This window comes from Saccopteryx bilineata, chromosome 1 (assembly GCF_036850765.1).
Source record: "Saccopteryx bilineata isolate mSacBil1 chromosome 1, mSacBil1_pri_phased_curated, whole genome shotgun sequence".
In the NCBI taxonomy this organism is placed as follows: domain Eukaryota; kingdom Metazoa; phylum Chordata; class Mammalia; order Chiroptera; family Emballonuridae; genus Saccopteryx; species Saccopteryx bilineata.
In genome coordinates this window covers 178,459,730-178,479,519 of record NC_089490.1, presented here as the reverse complement: position 1 = coordinate 178,479,519, position 19,790 = coordinate 178,459,730, and the positions used below count along the sequence as shown (strand labels likewise).

At 39.8% G+C, this 19,790-nt stretch overlaps 1 protein-coding gene across 1 annotated transcript in view; it reads right to left on the bottom strand.

The window, feature by feature from the left end:
- The window catches only part of KLHL2 (kelch like family member 2), a 117,752-nt gene that overhangs the window by 78,196 nt on the left and 19,766 nt on the right, over nucleotides 1–19,790 (bottom strand). Inside the window, exon 3 of the mRNA XM_066280186.1 lies at nucleotides 1,124–1,230. Within this exon, the coding sequence (XP_066136283.1) occupies nucleotides 1,124–1,230 (107 nt within the window). The remainder of the gene's footprint in view (nucleotides 1–1,123; nucleotides 1,231–19,790) is intronic.

Here is a 19,790-nt window from a genome sequence, read left to right as displayed (position 1 = left end):
GCTCACAGCCCCTCTGCACTCTGGATTATTCTGGCTAATCCAACAGTCCGGATTATTTAACTCAGTTCAGGAACAGCAAGACTGCAAAAGCCTGAAAAGGAGGTGACCTCGAGATTGCTACTCCCAAAACACTGAGTCCATTCTCTCCACCTGGCCTCCTGCACTTGTCTTCATCTATGTAAACACTTTATACCCACAGTTTTCAGGAAACATCCTATCTCCCTCTCAGTACTGCCCATCACAGTCCTCCCCAACTGTATCACTGCTCTGGGCACCCAGGTCTTCCATACACTATTACGTATTTAACTGTGCACGGCCCATCTCCCCAACACACAACAGCTACTGGCGCAGAGAGCACTCTCATGTTGCTCTGTATCCTTGCAAGTATACAGCAAAATGTTAACCACAGGAATTAAGTAATGGTTTCTAAAGCTTGAATAACTTTATATTTGTGCTTTTTTGTACAATGACATTTGTATTTATAAGTATTTTATTTTTCCTACCAGTACTCTAAGATTATAAACTCACTATTTAAACAGATTAACTTTATTTCTCTGTAGTATGTTATATGTTTAAAGGATTTTTTAAGAATGAGGCTAAAGACTTCAACTGTGGCAGATACAAATTACTTTTTTCCAAAAGTACTAATATTATTCTATTAAGTTTTTACAGTTACCTAAGTATACACCCTATTCTCATATACGTAGCTCCAAATCAAAGATTAAATAAACATCTCTTTGTTCACTGTAAACACCTAAGACTAATGTAAAAATCATTTGAAAAAAATGTAACACAGTACAAGCTCTTCTTTTGCCAAAATAATGAAGTACCAAAATCTGCTATAAATGGCAAGAAGGTAAACTAAATCAATATATGCAAATACAAATGTAAAGGGGACAATGGAGTATAAAATTGTTGGTATGTGTATGCAATATACACATACACGCAACATGATTGCAACAATGAAAACAAAGATGAGAAATCTGGAATGAAGCAAGAGAGTTTCCTTGCATTACAATGCTTAATTTCATAAAAGTAAAATATTAATTAGAAAACACAGGAAGAAAGGCCCAAATCTGTATACATTAAAAAAAAACACACCCATAACTAAAATACTTCCTACCTGTAAACATGGCATGAAAATAAGGACTGCAGGAGGCCAGCACCACTCTATGAGCAGAGATCTCCATGTCTTCAGCCACAATTGTGACGTCACACAGCAGATTCTGACTGATTATGAAGCAGAGAGAAAAGATATGTTAATCGTACCAATAATAAATATCCTGAGCATTTTAAGCAAAAATATTACAGTAGAAGCTCCCTTTTTTCTAAAGTTAAGACTAAAAACTACCACCCTTTAGAACAGGATTCCTAAACAAAAAGTACTTAGAAATGTCATGACAAAGGCCCACCATGCCTGGACCCTTACTCAGAATCTCACCTTCGTTTAGCAGAAAAATATTTCCAACCTTGATTACTAATTTCTCAACCTAAAAAAAATTACTGGCAGCAAGTACAGTCTATCAATGGGCTGCACGAGGAGAGGGTGCCTGAATTAAGAATAGCAGAAATGGCAAACGGCGATATGACATTAAGATGAAAACAGGATAAAACATATGCAGAAACCTAAACTGGATTGAAGTAACAAAAAAATACATATTTAAAATGACCGTGGGTCATCAAACGAAAGTAAAATTATATTCAATTTCATGCACTACTTCAAAAACATTTAGGCATTTGAAGCTTAACTTAATTCTATTATTTTACCAATGTGAAATATTTCATTCCTCAAGGCCAGAAAATACTTCCACATATAAAATTAAAAAGCATTTTTTACCCTAAATCATTATTTTACCTTAAACAAACCATTATTCAGCAAACAAACCTCCAATTCTAAACTATCCATTTTGATTCATTCATAAATACATGGGAAACATTTTTACATGCTATGCAAGCTGCTAGGTGAGATTCTCCAGTTAAATAAAAATGTCTTTTTGGCAAAAAAAAAAAAGAGGTTGTTGATGCTTATTCCAGTACAAAGCAAGAAGGTGCCGACTCTAAACTGACCTCCCACAGTCAGGTCGTCGATGGCGGAAACAGGTGTGGTGAAACCAAGTCCTTTCAACACACTTCAAATACCCGAACACTGAATGTATGTGTACAGCATACGTAGGCCACACATGGCCCTGCCTCTACTACTCTGCCTACTTCCTCCAAGAGTGGCCTGACTGCTTCTGTAAGTTTCTAGTAGGTTATAAGCAACATTTTCACAAGAGTTGAACCAAGTCTTGGAAGTTCTCCACTTTTCCACACTGCTTATAAACTTCTTTCTATGGAGTTCATACCAAAACTTTTCCAAGATCCTGCTGGCATCTATTTTCCCTCCAGCCTAAGAGACACTGTAAGAAACATCACTGCACTCCAGCGCCGGTGAGGGCTGCAGGCCTGGGCCTCCCTGGAGATGAGCTTGCTATGCCCCTTACACTGCAGCGCCGCTCCTGCATGGTGCCCACCTAACGGCTCACGATGCTGTGAGAGACATCAGGCAGGCCCCACGTTAGAGTCATAAGAAGTGGCACGATGCTTCATTAATCTGTCATTCCTCCACATCACTACCTTGTGATTCCTCTGTCAGTGAAAACTGACAATGTCTACCATCTGCTCTGAGAACATAAAACCACTCTGCAATTCTCTGAATTCCATGGGTTCACAAATAACCAGGGTGAGAAAAGTCAGCAGTTTTCAGGAGGGTACTACCGTGTTTCCCCCAAAATAAGACAGTGTCTTATATTAATTTTTTGCTCCTAAAGACGCAGTAGGTCTTATTTTCAGGGGATGTCTTATTTTTCTATGAACAAGAATTCACATTTATTCTTGGACCAAAAAAAATCAACATTTATTAATATACTGTAGTCATGTCATCACAAACATCAGCATAACCAGCCAAACTCTGAATTCCATCAAAAGAATTTCTTGTGACTCTAATTCCATGTACAACAATCTACCGTTTCCCTGAAAAGAAGACAGTGTCTTATATTAATTTTTGCTTCTAAAGACATGCTAGGTTTTATTTTTAGGGGAGGTCTTATATTTCTAAGCTTGAAAAAAATTGCACTAGGTCTGGAGTGACGTCACGGAAATGGCGCCGTGAGCAGCGCGTCCGACAGATCTCCCCTAAATCACAACAAATTTATCAACTAGAAACAGAAAAATTTATCCTCGGAGCATTCCGGAGTTCCACACAAACTGAAAGCGAAAGGACTGTTATCACTTGAATCTGAGAGACGAGGGTGTGGAGGAAGCTACTGCAGGGACCTTCATTCAAGCCGCGAGGGAGTGCGCCTGTGGTGAGTCAGCCCACACTCGGGAGCCGCGAGCAGCCCCGGGCGCACGCCCAGTCCGGTTGCAGAGCGAGCACCGCCCACACTCCGGAGCGGCGAGCTGCCACTGCCACCGGCATGCCGGTCCAGTTGCAGAAAGAGCACCGCCCACACTCGGGAGCCGTGAGCAGCCGCGGGCGCGCGCCTGGTCCGGTTGCAGAGCGAGTACCGCTAACGTTCCCAGCGGCCTGCGCACTGCAAGTGAGAGTCGCCAGACACCGGTGCCCGGAGCACCCCATTCGCGCGTGTGCCCCGGACATTCCACACGCCCAGAGCGCCCTACTGGCCCGCACACCCAGGGTGCCCCATTATCCTGCGCCTGGTGCGATCCAGCCGCCAACAGCAGGGCGAGCGGGAGAGGCACCAGGGTGGTCTTCTACTTGGGAGATTCTCTCCGTGGGCGGGGCACCTCACCCAGCCATTCAAGCTAACAATCAAGCGTTGGGGGCGGGGCGCGCGCAGGCAGCCTAAAATACCTTTGGGAGCACAGCTGCGACCCAATCACTGAAATTAGCTTAACCCATGAAATCTGCGCACCCTCGGTTCTAATTGATAAGATCTCTCTCAGTTCAGCGACCCAAGACAAGAGGCGTGATATTTTTTAATGCCTCTCGCTAAAGGGGCGGGGGCAACTTCTGATTGATAGAGCCTCCATATTCAGGGATAAATGCTAACAAGAAGGACTTGGCAGATAATAAGATCTATACTACACTAGTCGCAAGCAGAGACTACTGCCTCTTCTTCCCAGCCAAAACAGGCTACAAAGTGTGGAAAGCCTGGGTTGAGTGGTCCAACTGAATGCTAGGCGCTGAACAGTCACCTTGACAACAATTGACTCCCACCCCCGCCTGATTACACTGGAGGCCCTGACTGCCAGAGCCTTTCCCAAAGCCTTGCACTGAGTGGGGATAGAGTGGGGATTTCCCAGCTCTTTGAGCCTCTTACTCCCCAGGCAGAAGCAGTTGCAGCCTTATAGCTGGATCACCAGGCTGCTAATTCAGAAAGGGGGGACTAGGAGAGAGAATCCAGGAAAGCAAACTCTCTCATCGTTGGACCCTGCAAACGCCAACAAGCCTTGACTACCAGCAAGACTAAAGCCAATTATATGACATTGCCATAGAATCCCATCAACTGCAAATCCCTACCTAAGTGTGACACAGGGGCAGAGCCTGGAGTACAGAGTCACCGACCAGGAAGAGGGAGAGAAAAGAAAAAGGAAGAAGTTAACCTCTCAAAATCAAGAAAAATCCACAGACTTTACAACTTGTTCCACTAATTTTTTTGTTGTTGTTGTTTGTTTCTTCTATCTTATTGCCTTTATTTCCTCCACCTCGGTCCTTCTATTCTCTGCCCATCTTATGCTTCCCTTTTCTTGAACTACACTACCCATGAGTGTTACATTTTATTTCTCTTCTTCATCCTCACCCTCCTTTAAGGTTATACTCCAAAACACTTAACTCTCACTCTCTCCTCTTTAGTTTTTTATTTTTTTTTTGCTTTATTTTGTTTTTTTCCCTTCCTTTTTTATTTCTTCCTTCGTTTTTCTCTTTTTCTTATTTTTTCCTTTCTATTCGTTTTTTCTTTTCTCGTTTTACTTTCCTCCCATTTAATCCTCAATCACGAACAAATTAGTTAATTTGGGACTCAAGGCTTTTTTTGGCTTTATTTTTCTTTTTTGCTTTTGTTTTTGTTTTTTTCTTGTTTGTTTATTTTTGTGGCTTTTTGGGTCCTCCCAACCCAAGGTCTCCATTGTATTTAGTCTTCGCTCCACTTAATACAACAGACTTTTACTTATTATTTTTATTTTTTTCTTCTTTATTATTCTTTTTTTTGGTCCTTTTTTCTGGTTCCCTCTTATCCCTCTCATTATATCTCTTAGTTGACCATCACTTACAAGCAAATCATCTTATGCTTGTCTAAAATTTTCTTCCTTTTTTTTTTTTTTTTTTTGCATTTAGTAGGTCCCTACTCCCTTTTTTTGCCCCTTGAACTCTTCACCCCAAATCAGGCCCTCCATTATAGGCACGATATTTCCCTGAGGAGGGGAGAGGAGAAAAAGAGAAGAAAGAAAAAAGGGGGAAATAATAAATTATTACTGTTTTTTTTTTGTAGGGTGTTTTACTTTTTTTTTTTTTTTTTTTTACTTTTTACTCTTTATTAATTCTAATTAGTGCTATCAACAAGACCACCCTCAGATGCCAATAAGAAAGAGGAAATCGAATATTATGGATACAAAAGAAAGAGAGGTAACACAAATAGATGTGGAAAAATCTATGGAGAAAAGACTTAACATATTGGAAGCCTTGGAGCTAAATGACAGAGAATTTAAAATAGAAATCTTAAAAATACTCAGAGATATACAAGAAAACACAGAAAGGCAATATAGGGAGATCAGAAAACAACTCAATGAACAAAAAGAATATATTACCAAGGAAACTGAAACTATTAAAACAAATCACACAGAAATGAAAAACTCAATTCACGAGCTGAAAAACGAGGTAACAAGCTTAGCTAACAGAACAGCCCAGATTGAGGATAGGATTAGTGAAATAGAAGACAAACAACTTGAGGCACAACAGAGAGAAGAAGAAAGAGACTCAAAAATAATAAAAAACGAGAAAGCCCTACAGGAATTGTCTGACTCCATCAGAAAGAATAACATAAGAATAATAGGTATATCAGAGGGAGAAGAGAAAGAAAATGGAATGGAGAATATACTCAAACAAATAATAGACGAGAACTTCCCAAGCCTGTGGAAAGAACTAAAGCCTCAAATTCAAGAAGCAAACAGAACACCGAGTTTTCTTAACCCCAACAAACCCACTCCAAGGCACATCATAATAAAGATGACACAAACCAATGACAAAGAAAAAATTCTCAAGGCAGCCAGGGAAAAGAAGAAAACAACATATAAAGGAAGGCCTATTAGATTATCATCAGATTTCTCAGCAGAAACTCTACAAGCTAGAAGAGAGTGGACCCCAATATTTAAAGCCCTGAAAGAGAGGAACTTTCAGCCAAGAATACTATACCCATCAAAGCTATCCTTCAAGTATGAAGGAGATATAAAAACATTCACAAATACAGAAAAGATGAGAGAATTTATCAACAGAAAGCCCCCACTCCAGGAAATACTAAACGGGGTTTTCCAACCAGATTCAAAGAACAAAAGAAAACAACACCACAAGTAACAGCTCCACCAAGAACACAATAAAACCAAACTTAAACTGTGACAACAAAGGAAAAAAAGGGGGGAGAGGATGGAGATTAACAGTAGCAAAGGACGATGAAGTGCAGAAATACTTATAAGATAGGGTACTACAATGAATATGGTAGGTACCCTTTTCATTACTTAATGGTAACCACCCTTGAAAAAACCACCACAAAAACACTTGACTTAAAAAAGGTAGCAACAGAGGAAAGAAGTATGGAACACAAACAAACAAAAACAAATGATAGAAAAACAAAAGAGAAGAATCAAACTAGATACAAAACTAACAGAAAGCAATTTATAAAATGGCAGTAGGGAACCCACAAGTGTCAATAATTACACTAAATGTAAATGGATTAAACTTACCAATAAAAAGACACAGAGTAGCAGAATGGATTAAAAAAGAAAATCCAACTATATACTGCCTACAAGAAACACATCTAATCAACAAGGATAAAAACAAATTCAAAGTGAAAGGCTGGAAAACAATATTCCAAGCAAACAACACCCAAAAAAAAGCAGGTGTAGCAATACTCATATCTAATAATGCTGACTACAAGACAGAAAAAGTACTCAGAGACAAAAATGGTCATTTCATAATGATTAAGGGGAAGTTGAATCAAGAAGACATAACAATCCTTAATATATATGCACCAAACCAAGGAGCACCAAAATATATAAGACAGCTACTTATTGACCTTAAAACAAAAACTAACAAAAATACAATCATACTTGAAGACCTCAATACACCGCTGACGGCTCTAGATCGGTCATCCAAACAGAGAATCAATAAAGATATAGTGGCCTTAAACGAAATACTAGAACACCTGGATATGATAGACATCTACAGGACCCTTCATCCCAAAGCGACAGAATATACATTTTTCTCTAGTGTACATGGAACATTCTCAAGAATTGACCATATGTTGGGCCACAAAGACAATATCAGCAAATTTAGAAAAATTGAAATTGTACCAAGCATATTTTCTGATCATAAAGCCTTAAAACTAGAATTCAACTGCAAAAAAGAGGGGGAAAAACCCACAAAAATATGGAAACTAAACAACATACTTCTAAAAAATGAATGGGTCAAAGAAGAAATAAGCGCAGAGATCAAAAGATATATACAGACAAATGAAAATGAAAATACGACATATCAGAATCTCTGGGATGCAGCAAAAGCACTAATAAGAGGAAATTTCATATCACTTCAGGCATATATGAACAAACAAGAGAGAGCCGAAGTAAACCACTTAACTTCACACCTTAAGGAACTAGAAAAAGAAGAACAAAGACAACCCAAAACCAGCCGAAGAAAGGAGATAATAAAAATCAGAGCAGAAATAAATGAAATAGAGAACAGAAAAACTATAGAAAAAATCAATAAAACAAGGAGCTGGTTCTTTGAAAAGATCAACAAAATTGACAAACCCTTGGCAAGACTCACCAAGGAAAAAAGGCACAGGACTCAAATAAATAAAATCCAAAATGAAAGAGGAGAGATCACCACAGACATCATAGATATACAAAGAATTATTGTAGAATACTATGAAAAATTATATGCCACCAAATACAACAATCTAGAAGAAATGGATAAATTCCTAGAACAATACAACCTTCCTAGACTGAGTCATGAAGAAGCAGAAAGCCTAAACAGACCAATCAGCAGGGAGGAAATAGAAAAAACTATTAAAAATCTCCCAAAAATAAAAGTCCAGGCCCAGACGGTTATACTAGTGAATTCTATCAAACATTCAAAGAAGACTTGGTTCCTATTCTACTCAAAGTCTTCCAAAAAATTGAAGAAGAAGCAATACTTCCAAACACATTTTATGAGGCCAACATAACCCTCATACCAAAACCTGGCAAGGATGGCACAAAGAAAGAAAACTACAGACCAATATCTCTAATGAATACAGATGCTAAAATACTAAACAAAATACTGGCAAACCGAATACAACAACATATTAAAAAAATAATACATCATGATCAAGTGGGATTCATCCCAGAATCTCAAGGATGGTTCAACATACGCAAAACGGTTAACGTAATACACCATATCAACAAAACAAAGAACAGAAACCGCATGATCTTATCAATAGATGCAGAAAAGGCTTTTGATAAAATACAACACAATTTTATGTTTAAGACTCTCAACAAAATGGGTATAGAAGGAAAATATCTCAACATGATAAAGGCCATATATGATAAACCATCAGCCAACATCCTATTAAACGGCATAAAACTGAGGACTTTCTACCTTAAATCAGGAACAAGACAGGGTTGTCCACTCTCTCCACTCTTATTTAACGTGGTGCTAAAGTTCTGGCCAGAGCAATCAGACAAGACAAAGAAATAAAAGGCATCCATATCGGAAAAGAAGAAGTAAAGGTATCACTTTTTGCTGATGATATGATCCTATACATCGAAAACCCGAAGGACTCCACAAAAAGATTATTAGAAACAATAAACCAATACAGTAAGGTCGCAGGATACAAAATTAACATACAAAAGTCCATAGCCTTTCTATATGCCAACAATGAAATATTAGAAAACGAACTCAAAAAAATAATCCCCTTCACGATTGCAACAAAAAAAATAAAATACCTAGGAATAAACATAACAAAGAATGTAAAGGACCTATATAATGAAAATTACAAAGCATTGTTAAGGGAAATCGAAAAAGATACAATGAGATGGAAAAATATTCCTTGTTCTTGGATAGGAAGAATAAATATAATCAAAATGGCCATATTACCCAAAGCAATATACAAATTTAATGCAATTCCCATCAAAATCCCTATGAGATTTTTTAAAGAAATGGAACAAAAAATCATCAGATTTATATGGAACTATAAAAAACCCCGAATAGCCAAAACAATCCTAAGGAAAAAGAATGAAGCTGGGGGCATTACAATACCTGACTTTAAACTATATTATAGGGCCACGATAATCAAAACAGCATGGTATTGGCAGAAAAATAGACACTCAGACCAATGGAACAGAATAGAAAGCCCAGAAATAAAACCACATATATATGGTCAAATAATCTTTGATAAAGGGGCCAACAACACACAATGGAGAAAAGAAAGCCTCTTCAACAAATGGTGTTGGGAAAACTGGAAAGCCACATGCAAAAGAATGAAACTCGACTACAGTCTGTCCCCGTGTACTAAAATTAATTCAAAATGGATCAAAGACCTAAATATAAGACCTGAAACAATAAAGTACATAGAAGAAGACATAGGTACTAAAATCATGGACCTGGGTTTTAAAGAACATTTTATGAACTTGACTCCAATGGCAAGAGAAGTGAAGGCAAAGATAAATGAATGGGACTACATCAGAATAAAAAGTTTTTGCTCAGCAAGAGAAACTGATATCAAAATAAACAGACAGCCAACTAAATGGGAAATGATATTTTCAAACAACAGCTCAGATAAGGGCCTAATATCCAAAATTTACAAAGAACTCATAAAACTCAACAACAAACAAACAAACAATCCCATAAAAAAATGGGAAGAGGACATGAACAGACACTTCTCCCAGGAAGAGATACAAATGGCCAACAGATATATGAAAAGATGCTCAGCTTCATTAGTTATTAGAGAAATGCAAATCAAAACTACAATGAGATACCACCTCACCCCTGTTAGATTAGCTATTATCAACAAGACGGGTAATAGCAAATGTTGGAGAGGCTGTGGAGAAAAAGGAACCCTCATTCACTGTTGGTGGGAATGTAAAGTAGTACAACCATTATGGAGGAAAGTATGGTGGTTCCTCAAAAAACTGCAAATAGAACTACCTTATGACCCAGCAATCCCTCTACTGGGTATATACCCCAAAACCGCAGAAACATTGATACGTGAAGACACATGTAGCCCCATGTTCATTGCAGCACTGTTCACAGTGGCCAAGACATGGAAACAACCAAAAAGCCCTTCAATAGAAGACTGGATAATGAAGATGTGGCACATATACACTATGGAATACTACTCAGCCATAAGAAATGATGACATCAGATCATTTACAGCGAAATGGTGGGATCTTGATAATATTATAAGGAGTGAAATAAGTAAATCAGAAAAAAACAAGAACTACATGATTCCATACATTGGTGGAACATAAAAATGAGACTAAGAGACATGGACAAGAGTGTGGTGGTTACCAGGGGTGGGGGGAAGGAGGACATGGGAGGGAGGGAGGGAGAGAGTTAGGGGGAGGGGGAGGGGCACAGAGAACTAGATAGAGGGTGGCGGAGGACAATCTGACTTTGGGCGAGGGGTACGCAACATAATTTAATGACAAAATAACCTAGACATGTTTTCTTTGAATATATGTACCCTGATTTATTAATGTCATCCCATTATCATTAATAAAAATTTATTAAAAAAATAAATTGCACTAGGTCTTATTTTTGGGGATGTCTTATTTTGGGGGAAACAGGGTATGCAATAGCTTTACTTGCATGTATTATCGTATTTAGACCCCACCACGATCTTATGAGATAAGTATGATTGTGTTTTTTTGTCCCAAAAATGTACAGTTGGGGAAGCCAATGTTACAGAGAAATAACCAGCCTAAAGACGCTGCATGTAGCAATCGCAGGATTCAAATCCACAGTCTAGCTCCAAAGGTCTGATAACCACTATACAAAACCATCTAAATTTGTGTGGTTTTAAGAAACAGGAAATAGAAAGTGTAAATTATAACTGGATAAACTATAAGTAACAACAATGTATTATTTCAGTGGTCCCTAACCCCTGGACCACAGACCGGTACCAGTCCGTTGGCCATTTGGTACCGGTCCGCAGAGAAAGAATAAATGACTTAAATTATTGCCGTTTTATTTATATTTAAGTTTGAATGATGTTTTATTTTTAAAAAATGACCAGATTCCCTCTGTTACATCTGTCTAAGACTCACTCTTGACACTTATCTCGGTCACGTGATACATTTATCCATCCCACCCTAAAGACCGGTCTGACCGTGAAAATATTTTCTGACATTAAACCGGTCCATGGCCCAAAAAAGGTTGGGGACCACTGTATTATTTGACATTACTATATACTAAAAACTATGCTTTAAAGTTCTTTATATAGTTATAAAATGCTGAATTTTAGTGGGTTTTTAGCAGTATCTCTACAAGAATATTTAGAAAAATCAAAGTTTATCTGCTCATTCAACTGGCACTGCAGGATCATTTCTGCCCAAGGTGACTAGCAGAAAGGACTAACGATCAAATATTACAGTATCAAATGGAAAATGCCACTGTAAACATGCTATTGGAATAGGAAAGCATATACATTAGACTGGGGAGGGGGTCAGAAAAGGCTTTCTGCACCTGCTGAACGTAAGTTGAGTTCTAAAAACAAGTAAATGTTACTGAACGAGAGCACTCCAAACAGATAGAACAGAATGTGCTGTCACATGGAGACTTGTGGAACAAGAAGTATGGTGTGACAGAGGGCGTGAGCATGGGAGAGGAGGGGGACGGGATGGCTTTTGGCAGAGCTGCACAAGTCTCCCGAGAGAGTCATCTGCACATTCCCACTGTGACCAGAGGATCTGGACACAACTCAAACACAGTCAAGTGCATCTTCATGCCTGTTTTCCTTTTGTCAGTAATCTCTCTTAGCGCTCTAGTTTCTTTTTTTTTTAAATTTTTATTTATTTATTCAGTTTTAGAGAGGAGAGAGAGAGAGAGACAGAGAGAGAGAGGAGAAGAGAGAGAGAGAGAGAGAGAGAGAGAGAGAGAAGGGGGGAGGAGCTGGAAGCATCAACTCCCATATGTGCCTTGACCAGGCAAGCCCAGGGTTTCGAACCGGCGACCTCAGCATTTCCAGGTTGACACTTTATCCACTGCGCCACCACAGGTCAGGCAGCGCTCTAGTTTCAAGATGGAACTTAAGTGGAATTACACTGAAACACCTCAAAATCACATAATTAATTATATTCAGCTTCAATTGCAACTACTCATTGATCCAAACCTTGTAGTATAATGCCTGCTGGGTGTCATATAATTAACTTGGTCTTACTGGCTTATTAGCTGACGTTAGTTAACTAACAAAGTAAAAACATTTCCAAACTAGTAGCTCTGCCCTGGGCGAGGTCACATGGAGCCTAAGAGCCACACTGCAAATCAAAGGCATACTTAGTCTTAGTGTTCAGTTTTTTTTTTATCTTTTTGTCTCCAGTTAATAGCAGATTTTAAAAGAGCACTCAAAGACCAGAGAGATCTGACCAACCTTCTTATCTTTTAGCTAGTTTGTGTCTACCAAGTCTGGTCCTGACTTCTTTCCAAATGTGCATACTCATAAACTGAATGACTTCGGGGTGAGAAGAAAGGGGCTAAAAACAAAAAGTCTGGCCTGACCAGGTGGTGGCGCAGTGGACAGAGCGTTGGACTGGGACCTGGAAGACCCAGGTTCGAGACCCCGAGCTCACCAGCTAGAGCGCGGGTTCATCTGGTTTGAGCAAGGCTCACCAGGTTGAGCCCAAGGTTGCTGGCTCAAGCAAGGGGTCACTCGGTTTGCTGTAGCCCCTCAGTCAAGGCACATAAGAGAAAGCAATCAATGAACAACTAAGGTGCCGCAAGGAAGAATTGATGCTTCTCATCTCTCTCCCTCCCTGTCTGTCCCTATCTGTTTCTCTCTCTGACTTTCTCTGACTCTGTCACAAACAAATAAACAAACAAAAAAAGTCTGGCAATAAAAATAAAAGAAAAGTTGTTCCAGCGGCTCATACCGATCTACATGGTGAGGTTTTGAGTTGATGTTCCTATTACTTGAGATCTGATGAGGGAATGGCCTGCAGAAGGAAAAGACTTTAAGAATAATGAGATAGCCTGACCTGTAGGGGCACCGTAGATAAAGCCTCGACCTAGAATGCTGAGGTCACTAGTTCGAAGCCCTGGGCTTGCTTGGTCAAGGCACATGCAAAAAACTATCAATGAACAACTAAAGTAAAGCAACTATGAGTTGATACTTCCCACTCTCCCCCTCCCCCCACCCTCTAAAATTAATAAATAAAATCTAAAAGAAAAGAGAGAGAATAATGAGACAAAGTTGCTATTTATAAAATTTGCATTTATTCATTCATTCACTTAGTAAATATCCAGAGTAGCTATTATATGGCAAGCACTATGTCTGTCAGTTTACCACAATAAACAAGACAGCCCTTGACAGCAAGGAATTTACAGTCAAACAGGGAAAAAAGATGTGCTAACAGGAAATCACAACATGGACCTATGACTATTAAGATGGTGCAAGTGTGGGCTGCTTAGGAACACACAGAGAGGCCAAGCCTAACTTTACGGAGGCTTTGGAAAGAAGATGCTTCTAAGCTCAAATCTGATGAACAGGAGTTACACAGACCTTATGTAAAACTCAGATGGCACAGGAAATGAATAGGCACCCCATCACCTAAAAGAAATGACATCACGACAATGGGTCCTTTGCAGGAAAAAAACTACTTTGAAAATTAATAAATCATGCCTGAACATACCGAGACATTCTTTGGTTTTCTGATATAAAATGAATGAATTCTTAAGACTGGAAAAACTGTTGCTGTTGTGTATGTATCTTCATAAAGTAGAAATGTGCCACCAGCCTCTGGATATCAAAAATAATTAGAAGTCACATGAAACAAGAATTTACTTTCTCCTAGAAGTGGGGGTGGTGGGCAGATGACAATGGCGTCTGTCTGCCTTTCTTCCTTGGGCGCCAGGGAAAATCTGGAGGCACTTCCTGCCACATGGCGTGGAATTGAAGTCATAACTGATGTGCCAGGCTGGTGAGATGCGCTGTGAGTCAGAGTCCACAGGGCAAACACAAGCCACCGCCTAGGAATGGGCCCAAGTCATCTTAGAACAGCCTCAGATGTTAGGACAAAGAAATAAGGCAAGATACTAAAAGGGGGGGGGGGGCAAGAGGTCAGAAGCCAAGGAAATTAAAATTAAAAGCTGATCATGAAGGAGAAGTGAGCCAGATGTGGTGCTGCTGTTCAGGACACAGAGCATCATCAAGTACTGGCCCCGAGGCGGGGTACTTACTGCTGACTTAAATCAGTCATAGTTAACCAAACCTCCTATAACTGACAATGTCCTTTACCAGACAATGCAGATGCAACCTGGCTAAAATATCAATTATCTTGAAGAACAGAACTCAGCAGGCACATATGGGAGTTGATGTTTCCCTGCTCCTCCCTCCTTCTCTCTCTCTCCTCTCTCTAAAATGAATAAAGTCTAAAAAAAAAAAGGAACAGAATTCCAGGACAAGTGCCACAACTGTCTTCCTTCGTTTTCTTAAAACCATGATGGTTTCAATTTGAATTTCGGTGGCAGTTCAGCACAAGGAAAACCCAGATGTTCGGTTTAAAAAGATCCACTACACTAAGAGTCTTGAAGAACAGCACAGCCTCAACAAATCTGCACCCACTGAGACTTTCAAACAGGAAGCAGGAAGCAGTGACAGTCAACTGAGAAAGTTGCAGGAAAACCTACTCCAGTTGATGACTGAGAAACCGCTGTAGACTAGTAAAGGGTCCCAGAATAAAGAACCTAGCATTCTTTCCAGATGGAATCAAAACAGCAGAATAACAGTGAAAATTGACAAAACGGCCCAGCCAGGCAGTGGCGCAGTGGACTGCACATCGAACTGGGACTAGAAGGACCCAGGTTCAAAACCTTGAATTCATAGGCTTGAGCACAAGCTCATCCGCTTGAGCGTGAGCTCACCAGATTCAGCTTGAGCGTGGGGTCGCTGGCTTGAGCAACAGGGTCACTCCCTCAGCTGGAGCCCCCCCCCCCCCATCAAGGCACAGATGAGAAAGCAATCAATGAACAACTAAGGAGTTGCAATAAAGAATTGATGCTTCTCATCTCTCTCCCTTCCTGTTTGTCCCTATCTCCGATAGACAGGGAGGCAGACAGGGAGGGAGGGAGGGAGGAAATTGACCAAAAAAAAGCCACAAGAAGACCTGGGGGAAAACTTGTTTTTGACTATCTGTATAAAAGGGAAGGTAACAGCTCCTGATTGGAGTACTTGCTGACAGGAGAAAATGAAAAGAGTTTTTAGAAATAAAGTGAAAGGAGATATTAGGGACAGAAAAAAGATGATGGGGAGGGAACAGAGTAGAGAGGTGAGAAAGATAAAAAATTTGAAGGGAAACTAATGCAGAGGTGAGTTCCTAAACATGTGAGCAGAAAGCAGGACGACCTGGTAGAAAATGTAGAATATGTACAAAGGAAACCCTCATTAAAAGCTTTCCAAAGAACTTGATGAAATAAATCACAAAGTAGATACTCTTAGCTACAAAATTATTTAAAAATAAACCAAACTAAGATTTTCTAGTGTCCTGTTCTAAGATGGGACACTGAGGCTCACCCTGAAGCAGCACAGTATCTCTCACATGCTAACTATTCAGCAACGTGAAGACAAAGAACAAGAAGTTGAGTTAGTAAAGTCATTGATACCATCCATCCTTCATATTCTTTGTAATGTTTAATGATTCTGTCCATGCTTAATAAACATCATTAAAAAAGGTCAATCCTGACTGCTCAAGAATCACTGTAAATTACCCATTACATCGAGACTATAAATTTCAAAATATCCCTTTCTAAACAAACAAGCTCACTTGATTTGGGTGCTCTATCCAACTGTTCTGTCTTCAAGGAATGTTTCAGATTCTATTCTAGTAATATACATGAAAACAAAAGAAACTGACAGTGTTTTGTTATAGAAAAATACATATACTAGAGCAATAAGAACATTCCCATCCTATATAATTTCCTAAAATCTTTGTAAAAACACTGATATAAAGCGCCTGACCAGGCGATGGCGCAGTGGATGGAGCATCGGACTGGGATGCAGAGGACCCAGGTTCGAGACCCCGAGGTCGCCAGCTTGAGTGTGAGCTCATCTGTTTTGAGCAAAAGCCCACCAACTTGAACCCAAGGTCGCTGGCTCCAGCAAGGGGTTACTCAGTCTGCTGAAGGCCCAAGGTCAAGGCACATATGAGAAAGCAGTCAATGAACAACTAAGGTGTTGCAATGCGCAGTGAAAAACTAATGATTGATGCTTCTCATCTCTCTCCGTTCCTGTCTGTCTGTCCCTATCTATCCCTCTCTCTGACTCACTCTCTGTCTCTGTAAAAAATAAATTAATTAATTAAATTAAACAAACAAACACTGATATAAAGCTATGAAAAGAAAAGTAGGCTCACTAAAGTTTCTTGTTTAATTCACTTGCCATCTAAGCAACAAATTCCAAATAACCGAAGAGCTAGAACTCAAATTTTTCATAGATGTACCACAGATAATTTAATCCTAGTAGTGGTCTGGGTCCACAACGTCTGAAAGTCCTGGGGGGAAAATACAATAAGCACTCCTTTGAGAGAATGTAAGAACTGCCATTATAACTGAATGACTAAATATCTGTGGCTTCTGTATGATCTATAGGAAAAGCATTTTAATAGCTTCATATGATCTATCCTTACTGAAAACTTCCAACTCCTAAATATAACTTAATGATGAAAATTATTTTCCTTCTACACAAATAATAGGTTGGCTCCCATTAATATTCATTGAAATTTAAAAAAAATTTTTTTTTATTTATTCATTTTTAGAGAGGAGAGAGAGACAGAGAGAGAGAAGGGGGGAGGAGCTGGAAGCATCAACTCCCATATGTGCCTTGACCAGGCAAGCCCAGGGTTTTGAACCGGCGACCTCAGCGTTTCCAGGTTGACGCTTTACCCGCTGCGCCACCACAGGTCAGGCTATTCATTGAAATTTTTAAAGCTCAAGTACAGCCTATCCCATATCCTAGAAAACAGAAATTATGGGTTTAATTTAAAATTTATTTTAAAGGCAAAATACTACCTTTGACAGGTCCTTTGCTAGTCACCTCAAAAAAGCTCATAGTATAATGTTCTCAATAAAACTTGTATCGGTTTCAGTCTGCTTCTTTGCTCCTCCATCAACCAAATACAATGTGTAGCATAATAAGCTCTCTGTAAAGATCCAATAGCCTGACTTAAAAAATGTGTTTTGAAAAACTTCTCCATCCACCATCCATGTTTGGGAGATTTTTTTTTAAGGTGAGAGGAGGGGAGATAGTGAGGCAGACTCCGGCATGTGCCCTGACCGGGATCCACCTGACAACCCCATCTAGAGCCGATACTCAAGTACCAAGCTATTTTTAGCACCTGAGGATGATGTACTCCAACAGAGCCTATTCTCAGTGCCTGGGGCCACACTCAATCCAATCAAACCACTGGCTGTGGGAAGGGAAAAAGGAGAGAAGGGGAAGAGTAGATGGTTGCTTCTCCTGTGTCCCCTGACTGGGAATCAAACCCAGGATGTCATACGCAGGGCCGACACTCTATCCACTAAGCCACTGGCCAGGGTGGAAATTCAAAGAGCTGAATTTGCCACTAGAAATTATTGCTATACTAGACCTATCCTTTTACTACACTGCCAGGCTGTTCCTCTGACATCATTATTGTCACAATGCTACTACTACCTTTTCAAACATATTCACTAATTCCCACTGCCCTGCCCATAGGCTTAGGGTCAAAGTCACCATGCCGTTTTAATCTGCCACATTCTGTCCTTCTCTTGCTTCCTAACTTTTTCTACAGACTTTCCAGTATTAATTCTTGATTCACTTTATCCAGTAGGTTATGTTTACTCACTCTCTAGCTCATGCAATTATCCAGACCAGGAACTGCCTTTCCTCTCCCATCCTTTGTGTGAATTCCACTTACTATAGTCTTGTCAGGCCCAGCTGAAACCATCTCTGCGGGTCATTGTGGATTTCTCCTAGGAGAATACTTTTTAGCACCCACATTTTGCATACAACCTCGCACCATCTCACCCTCTTCCCTGACATCTTCTCCAGTAATCTAGATGCTTGAAGGGCATGGGGCAAGTCTGATAGAGTTTTGGCTCCTACACAGCCTTCTGAGCATGCAAGTTGATTTCAAAGGAGAATGAGTACTTACAAATACTTGCTGAATACATTGTTTAGAAGTGATTGCAGCCTGACCTGTGGTGGCACAGTAGATAAAGCATAGACCTGGAATGCTGAGGTCACTGGTTTGAAATCCTGGGTTCGCCCAGTCAAAACACATACAAGAACCAACGACTATGAGTTGATGCTTCCTGCTCCTCCTCCCTCTTTCTCTCTCTCTAAAGTCAATAAAAAAATCTTTAAAAATAATAATAATAGCCTGACCAGGCGGTGGCACAGTGGACAGAGCGTCAGATTGAGGCACGGAGGACCCAGGTTCGAAGCCCCGAGGTCACCAGTTTGAGCATGGGATCATAGACATAACTCCATAGTCACTGGCTTGAGCCCAAAGGTCACTGGCTTGAAGCCCAAGGTCACTGGCTTGACAAGCAAGGGGTCACTTGGTCTGCTGTGGCTCCCCGGTCAAGGCACATATGAGAAAGCAATCAATGAACAACTAAGGAGCTGCAACAAAGAATTGATGCTTCTCATCTCTCTCCCTTCCTGGCTATTCCTACCTGTCCCTCTCTGTTTCTCCATCACAATAAATAAAATAAAAGTAATAATAATTAAGTGATTGTACAATTTATAAACCAAATAATTTGAAGTTATTCAAGTTCATGTTGGGCTGGGACAGAGAGCTATATTTGGGTCTCCTGTCTTAAATAAAAAAAAAAAAAAAAAAAAAAAAAAACTAGTTTAAAGAAAATGTCACATTCCTTTTTTTTATAAACTATATTAATTCTACAGCTCAAACCTTACAAAACTGTCCTCCACTCCCACAGCCACACTTTACACTAACTATAACTGGAAGAAAAGTGACTTTTACTCCTCAAATTTCACTTCCATCAGCCAAAAGTTCCTAACCACTCTCCGGCACACCAGTTAGAGAGGCCGACCAAGAGCAAGTGGGGAGAACAAGGAAGTTCTCCCTTCCCAGAAGTCAGGAAACCGCGCTCAGCTACCCTTTCCTGGCAGCAGGAAGTTTATGCAAGGACAGGAAGTAAGAAGTGATTTTCAGCTGTACAAAGAATAAGCCTCTTCAGAGATTTACTTAAGAATTACTCAAATTTTTAGAGAATTATTCAAATTCACTAAAAAAAAAGGGTGAGAAGGGAATGGGATTAACTACCAAAAAAAGTGGGGGTCAGGGAGAGCTTCTAATAAATCCCAAAGAGAGTTCAT